Raw genomic sequence first — 8751 nt, forward strand, 5'->3', positions numbered from 1 at the left:
CCAGTGCTGCTTTCAGGGCCCAAAATCCTGTTTCAGGTTTTTACTCCAGCATTAGAAAAAATCTTATGTTTTAGATCATAGTTCCAAAACCTAGACGTGGATCATACTTTCTGAGGGGCAAAACCTGCTCCAGATCTGAGCATTCAGGGTCCAAAATCCGCTGGAGGTGGATCATAGTCCCGACCTTCAACAGTCCAAAACCTTATCCAGATCTGATCCTCTGCAGCAGAATACCAACACACACAAACTAGTATTTAGTATCTGCCATGTCTCAGGTTTTATGGTCCAGACACCGGCTCCAAATCTCAGCTTTGAAGGTCGTAGTGTTGAGGGTCCAACGCCTTTCCACAACCGAGACCTGCTTTAACATCTTATGGTCTACAGCAGAACAAAGTCTTTATTCACCCGACAGTGTCTTAGCTTTATGTCCAACAACTGTTCCAGAACTCCAGAATGTCTGAAGTCTATAAACCTTCTGGAGGATGTAGGTTTCTAGAGTCTGATCACTTCCTTAGTTCTCAGCTTCTGATTGACCCGCCATACTGATCATCCTCTAGAGCCCAATAACAGACCGTAGTCCTGACCTTCAAGAGGGTCCTGGATCATGGTCTTATCTTTAACATTGACGATGTCCCAGACATAATGCTGAGTGAAGTCTGATGTTAGGGCTGTTTAAACCTCCCCTTTAACAAACCTCTAGAAACCTGATCCACATCGTATCTTCCACTGATAAATAACTTGTACAAAGTCTGATATTTAAGGACAAGAACCAAAAACCTGATCCAGGTCTCAGCTTTCAGGTCCCAAAGTCTAATCCCAGCTGTTACCTCGGGCAGCACCGGGTCACGGTTCATAGTTTCATCTTTAACAGTCTGGAAGTTTGTCCCAAACCTAACTCAGCTGATATTTCAGGGCAAGACTGTCAAAGTCCAGACCTTCAACAGTCCAAAAACCTGATCCAGGTTTGGGTCCTGAAGCTCACTGGAGACGTTGGAGAACGAACATTTAAATGCGCTTCGGAGGAGACGTTTGATTGTTTGAAGCTGACAGACGGAGGTCTGTGAACATGGGACGTGTCTCTCAGAAGCATCCGTCCTGGTCGTCATGGAGACGCCTCCTCCTCTGAAGATGTCTCACCTCCACCTGAGAACAAACGGTGAGGAGGTCAGTCGCTACCTGAGAGTCAAACAGGTGAACGAGGAAGGTCTGGACACTGTGGACGTCTCGGCCTTTTTCTGTCCAGAGTTTTGAAAGTTTTGATGTTTTATTTTTGCGGAGGCGTCCACTTCCTGTCAGGTGTGCGGCCTCGTCAGCCATGTCTAAATTGAACTGTAATGTCTTATAATGTCTGAAAGTAATTTCTGAACGTTCTCGTAGATGAACAGCAGCTTTCTGTAGAGCTTCAGCCAAACTTCCAAATATTCTTTAAAAAACAAGCTGAATGACGTCCAAAGATAAAAAAAATTCTGTTCAAACTGTTTGTTTTCACTCTGCTTCCTGTTTAAAGAGTCAAAGAACAAACAAAACCAAAAGAAATACTCACTTTCACGACTAATATTTCAGATAAATACTTTGGAATAAAAGGGAAGTGAATATATATTTTCATATATTGTAACATGAAGAGCTCCGTGTGTCAGGATGAGTTTAAAATAACCAAATAACTGAACGAGAGAGACTCTTTGACCAAAAGCTCCAAAATACCTGAAACGTGACCTCAGCTCTTTGTGTTCAGAGCCACAGACGCTCTGTGTGTTCAGTTTGTGGTTGAATGTCTTTACAGCTTCTGTCTCTGACGCTGACAGAGACCCCGAGACCAGAGACCCGGGACCCCAAGACCAGAGACCTGAGGACATTTAAAGTAGTTTGAGAGACCCAATGAGCTGAAGCAGAATCTGTAACTAAAGTTGTTCTGCTGGACGTCTAGAGATAAAAACCTCAGACTAGAAATGTGTCGCTCAGTCTGACAAACGTTTATTTACGTTGTTAAACTTCAAGTATGAATGAAAAAGTCTGACTTTATTGATCCAAACTTGCTCTTTAACATTCACACCTGGATCTCGTTAGTAGGATTATAATTCTGTTTGTGAGCAGATTAACGAGACAAACGCAGCGGATCGAGTCGAGCTAAGTATCATTGAGTCATGCCCAGTCTAATGGTGTTCACCTCTGGGTCAAAGGTCAAGGGTCACGGTCGGGTCGTGAGTGTTTCTAAAAATATAAAAACAATTTAAAATGTTTATAAAGAATAATGTTGGCTGTTCTTTTTCTAGAACTTTCTTCTTTCAGTTCATTCTTATTTTTGAGGAAATTCTGCCAAAATGAAAACCTGTGAAGAAGAGCGTTTAAATTCTTTATTATTGTTGCTAATAATATTATGATTATTACCATTTTACCCCTCTGTTTTTCTATTGTTTGACTTTTTCTGGATCTTTTTGTTAGTTGAATGATGTGAATTTGTAGAATTTGAGAATTGTCGTGTTTTCAGCTGAAGGTTGAGTCACCTGCCATATTTAATAATAAGCCATACATGTGATTGCTAAGCCATATTCTACACAGATGTACAGTGATATTTTATGTAAAAACCTGAGTATTTGTTTAATTCAGACTTCCTCCGCCTGTCGACACGCTGTAGAAACTAAAACTAAGACGTAGAGAACGTAGAGACCGAACGCTAGAACCAATGAGAAAAGTGATGCTTTAATGTTTCTGATTTATTTTTCTCAAAACTTTTATTTTCATTAATGTGTCATTTAAAAATAAAAAAAGCAGCCCAAAGCTTTAAACTGCTTTTTGAACCGAACAGAAACGTGAAGCAGAGATCAACAGCTGAAGTGAGGTTTGGTTGTTACCGTCCTTAAAGTTCTGAACTTCTTCTTCTGTGGTTTTAAAAATGTTTCACCATCTGTTCTCCTTTCTGATGTTTCGACACATGAAAACCAAATAAAACTGAATTGTAATAGAAAACAGACGTCTTCATATTTATTGGCTCATCATGAAACAAAGAAAATTTTAAGTTTGTCTATAAATTATTTTCTTAAGCTGATAAAATAAGAAAAACTTATTCATGTTGTGTTTTAATTGAGGTATCTTTATATTTTAATCTAATTAACATTTTTTTGGTTTATTTTAAAGGTTCAATGTTAAAGATGTGAGACATTCAATAATCAAACAACCATCATCAGAATGTGAGGAAGTCACAGTGTTTAGATATCTACTGATGTTAGCATGCTAACCAGCTAGCCCCATCCTGTCTTGTAATACCACTTGAAACCTGAAGAGGCGACAGAGAGTCACTTTAGATTCTCCCCCTTTCCTCAGCATGTTGTGCTGCTCAACACAGTTTATTCATTGTTTGTTTATTTAAATTATGAACAGATTCATTCATAAAAACTCCAAATATTCAACTGTAACAGACTTTTTGTCTTTGTTCTCAAATGAAGAACAAACACAGCTGCTGATTGGTTCTCAGCTCTGACCTCATCGATCAATACGTGACATCATTGTGTTTGACAGCTTCTTCTTCTCTTTGTGAAGTGATTCGTTAAATGTTGACATCATGTAAATGGTCAGCTGAGATCAGTGTGGACAGCTGTGATTGTCTGTTATGCGTGTGTGTGTGTGTGTGTGTGTGTGTGTGTGTGTGTGTGTGCGTGTGTGTGTGTGTGTGTGTGCGTGTGTGCGTGTGTGTGTGTGTGTGTGTGTGCGTGTGTGCGTGTGTGTGTGTGTGTGTGTGTGTGTGTGTGTGTGCGTGTGTGTGTGTGTGTGTGCGTGCGTGTGTGTGTGTGTGTGTGTGTGTGTGTGTGTGTGTGCGTGCGTGTGTGTGTGTGTGTGTGTGCGTGCGTGCGTGCGTGTGTGTGTGTGTGTGTGTGTGCGTGTGTGTGTGTGCGTGCGTGTGTGTGTGTGTGTGTTTGACCCCCTTCAGGTGTCTGGTCCTACAGTTATTGATTATCTGACTCTGATGATCAATATGGGAATAAAATCATCAATAAACATGTTTTCATGTCAACTAAATGAATTGAACTCTTTGATGCAGAATCATAATAAAGACGTTATTGTCCTCTTAAAGTCCAGACTCAGAGTCCTGATCCACCTTCAGCTGATGCAGTTCACTCTGACAGGTACAAAATGTGACATCATTAACTCCTGCCCTCTGATTGGTCGGTGTCAGTCTCCTGCCTGGTTGTTGGTGGCGGGCTCCGCCTCCTGCTCGGCGCTGTGAGGACTCTGCCTGGCGGACAGTCGGTCTGGAGATCTCAGCGTGGCGTCGCTCTTCGTCCTGCGGCAGCAGGCGGCAAGGTCGGCCCTGAAGGACGGCGTGTAGAAGCCGTAGATGACGGGGTCGCAGCAGGTGTTCAGGTTCCCGAACACGAAGAGGCCGTGGTGCACGTACTCAGGTGTGACGCGCAGCATGTCGGGCTGGAACCAGTACCAGATCCCCAGCAGGTAGTACGGAGTCCAGCACACCACGAAGGACAGAACGATGACCACCGTCATCTTCAGAGTCTTCATCCGAGCCTTGGGGATGATGTCGGTACCGCTGCGACGCAGGTACGACTCACCTGCTGAGAGAGGGAGGGGCGTCGTTAGTGATGTCACACTGTCGCTGTTCTACAGGCGTGTCTTACCTTTGTCTCCCAGCTGCTGCAGGTGGATGTGCAGCAGGATATTCAGGTATGTTAAAGGTGTGAAACTGGTATGTTACAAATGTGTTAGAGGTATGATAAAGGTAGTTTCAGGTGTTACAGGCGTGTCTTACCTTTTTCTCTCAGGTGCTGCAGGTGGATGTGCAGCAGGATGCGGCTGTAGCAGCAGCTCATCACCAGCAGGGGGACGACGTACAGCGTGGTGAAGTGGAACATGTTGTAGACGGTTTCCTGCCAGCGGCGGCTGAAGCTGCCGTGAGTCGCACACTGAGTGAAGTCCACGGCGTCGGCTCTGATCGCACGGAAGATGAACAGCTGGAGGGAGACAGACGGGGTTCAGGTAAAAGCTCATTGAGAAGCTCAGAGCAGTGATCAGATCCAACAACCTTTGTGTCAGAAGAGTGAGCTAACTCGGTCTACCAGGTTCAGACTCTACTGATTTGTTTCCAAAGATTTGATGAACTCGATCCCAGAGCCATAAAAAAACAGATGTATCTAAAAGAAACTGGTTTTACCACCAGCTCAACTTCCAGTGTGACCACTGATAAACTGGTCAATAAACTGTTTCTGCAGCTGAATTCAGTGAAACATTTTGTTTCAGTTCTGTTTTCCAACTGATGGCCTCTTAGCATTGTTAGCATTCCTTATAGAAACCGAGGGGGGCAGTTAGCCCGAGCTAGCAGCAGGAGGTTTCAAACATTTAATCTCTCCATCAGAAACCAGAACATTCCTGCAGGGATTTCATGTTCTGTCACCTGACGGAGGAACTTTCACCTGGATCAGAGAGAAAAATGATTATGATAATAAAGATAATATAGATCATATGGAGATAAACCGAACACAGATGTCCTTCACCTTCAGCAGATTTATCATGTCATAAATATTAATGTTAGATATTAATATTAAAGACAGACTCATAGCTCTCAGCTGCTGAATTAAATATTCCAAAGATGAGAGGAAGATAGCAAAGACTAGCAGGAAAAGAAGAGACGGTATAAATATATACATATATGTATATATATATATATATATATATATATATATATATATATATATATATATATATATATATATATATATATATATATATATATATATATATATATATATATATATATATATATATATATATATATATATATGTGTATATATATAAATATATACATATATATATATATATATATATATATATATATATATATATATATATATATATATATATATATATATATATATGTGTATATATATAAATATATATATATATATATATATATATATATATATATATATATATATATATATATATATATGTATATATATATATATATATATATATATATGTGTATATATATATATACATTACAATTCAGCTTGTTCTAGGATGCTTTTATTGTGAGGTCATGTGTTACCTGAGGTCATGTGTTACCTGAGGTCATGTGTTACCTGAGGTCATGTGTTACCTGAGGTCATGTGTTACCTGAGGTCATGTGTTACTGAGGTCATGTGTTACCTGAGGTCATGTGTTACCTGAGGTCATGTGTTATCTGAGGTCATGTGTTACCTGAGGTCATGTGTTACCTGAGGTGATGCGAGCAGCAGGCTGAGGCTCCAGGCCAGCAGCAGCATGACTCGGTTCCTGCGGTGGGCGCTCAGGGCGTCTAGAGGGTGCAGGATGGCGTGCTGGCGGTCGAGGCTGATGACCACGAGGATGAAGGCGGAGGCGTGCATGGCGAACAGCTTCAGGAAGCACAGCAGCTTACAGAGGGCGTCTCCTCCGTACCACTGCACCGTCACGTTCCACACGGCGTCCAGAGGCATCACCACGAACGTCATCACGAGGTCTGCCAACGCCAGGCTCAACATCAGCGGCCGCAGGTGAGACGCCAGCCGCCGGCCACGCCCACACCACACGCTGGCCAATAAGGCGAGGTTACTGCAGGCGGCGAACAGGAAGAGGACGAAGGTGGCTCCCACACGGAACTGAGCGGCCCGGGTGAAGCTGGGAGCCACCCAGTCTGTGAGCGGGGGAACTGGGAGGTGTTGGGAGTGGGAGGGGCCACGGAGCTGGTGGGTGGAGCCAGTGATGACAGCTGCACGACGGACCAGTTACCTGACATCCTGAAGAGAAGAAGAAGAAGAAGGAAAGGTTTGTGTGTTAGGACACTTTTAAAGGAACAGTCCAAAGTTTAGGAGGAGACGAGGAAGGAGACGAGGAAGGAGACGAGGAAGGAGACGAGGAAGGAGACGAGGACAGAGACGAGGAAGGAGACGAGGAAGGAGACGAGGAAGGAGACGAGGACAGAGACGAGGAAGGAGACGAGGACAGAGACGAGGACAGAGACGAGGAAGGAGAAAAGGACAGAGACGAGGACAGAGGTGTTAACGAGCTGTCTGAACAGGTGACCCGTGGTCAGCTGACTCCTCATTGGTCGGTGTGAATCCGTCACCATGGTAACAGCTCAGGTCCTCTGTATGGATTATCTCTGATGGACCGTTGGCTGCTAGATAAACAAGCGGACTGACAGCTGGTCTGCAGGCGTCCAATCAGAGCTCAGCAGGTGATTCTGCTTCAATCAAACACCTGAAGGCAGCTGCTGACACACTGCTCTACAGAGGCTCCATTGAATACAATAATCCATAATCCATAATCAATAATCAATAATCAATAATCAATAATCAATCTAACAAACCACATAGTGGGGCCGTAGTGAATGTGATGCCTTCTGAGAAAGTTATTACATACCAGTTAGTCATAACTTACAGAAACACACACACATACACACACACACACACACACACAGATCAGGTTACAGAACAGAGCTCTCTGCAGTTATTTTTGGCAGCAGGATGTGTTTGTGTGTGTGTATGTGTGTGTGTGTGTGTGTGTGTGTGTATGTGTGTATGTGTGTGTGTGTATGTGTGTATGTGTGTGTGTGTGTGTGTGTGTATGTGTGTGTGTGTGTGTGTGTGTGTGTGTGTGTGTGTGTGTGTGTGTGTGTGTGTGCTCATGTCACCTTGGCAACCTCCACATCTCTCCTCAGACCAGCAGAGGATCAGGCCCCTCCCCTGATTGGCCGACACTATGGGCGGAACTCGCTACGATAAAGAAACAATTCAAATGTTTGATACTTGATTTATTAATAGAAAGACATTTATTGATCGATGATTCCAGGACTTTGGTTTGTCGGGTCTCATGACGTTTAAAGAGAACCCTCCTCATCATGGACCCACTGAGCATGCTCAGTAGCGTCTCCTCTGGTCCTCCTTTGCTTGGTTCTCATTCACATGACGGAGGAAAGACAAAGAACTCTGATGATGTAAAATAAAGTGCTGAGACAGGAAGTTGATTCATCTTCAATAACTGATCCTGAGTGACAGACGTGTCTTCATCAGTGTACGTCAACGGTAAAGAGTCCTTCTGGGCCTCATGACGTCACATGACGGACCAGGAAGTGATATCTGCACCGTTTCACCTCGTGAAATGAAACGACCTCACTGTTTTAAGAAAATAAGATTTTCAGGACTCAATCATGAAGTAAAACATTGTAATACGAATCTTTAATCTGAGTTTTTATCTTGTAATAGTTTTTAATGACGTGAACATTCTAAATGAATGTTATAAATAATCATAAAGGGCTGCACGGTGGTGTAGTGGTTAGCACTGTCGCCTCACAGCTAGAGGGGCCTAGGTTCAGTTCCCGGGCTGGACAACCTTCTGTGTGGAGTTTGCATGTTCTCCCCGTGTCAGCGTGGGTTCTCTCCGGGTTCTCCGGGTTCTCCCACAGTCCAAAGACATGCAGCTTAGGTTCATGAAGACTCTAAACTGCCCGTAGGTGTGAATGTGAGTGTGAGTGGTTGTCTGTCTCTATATGTCAGCCCTGTGACAGGCTGGAGACCTGTCCAGGTGAACCCCCAGTCCAGGTGAACCCCCAGTCCAGGTGAACCCCGTCCAGGTGAACCCTGCCTTCACCCATTGACAGCTGAGATCGGCTCCAGCTCCTGATGGATAGGCGGTTACGGATGAATGGATGAATGAATAATCATAAATTAATTCAGTTACTTTCCACAAATGGAATCCGCTAAATCATTAAAGTTAAAATAATGACGA

The 8751-nt window shown here is 43.4% G+C and overlaps 1 protein-coding gene across 1 annotated transcript; it reads right to left on the reverse strand.

Moving 5' to 3' along the window:
- Positions 1-4164: 4164 nt before the first annotated feature.
- Positions 4165-6760, reverse strand: LOC129109445 (gonadotropin-releasing hormone II receptor-like). Its single transcript, XM_054621516.1, is given in 4 exon segments — positions 4165-4562; positions 4757-4958; positions 6222-6673; positions 6676-6760. Coding segments are annotated over 4 exon segments (1137 nt in total).
- Between the last annotated feature and the right edge of the window lie 1991 nt (positions 6761-8751).

This window comes from Anoplopoma fimbria, chromosome 20 (genome assembly GCF_027596085.1).
Source record: "Anoplopoma fimbria isolate UVic2021 breed Golden Eagle Sablefish chromosome 20, Afim_UVic_2022, whole genome shotgun sequence".
NCBI classification, from domain to species: Eukaryota; Metazoa; Chordata; class Actinopteri; order Perciformes; family Anoplopomatidae; genus Anoplopoma; species Anoplopoma fimbria.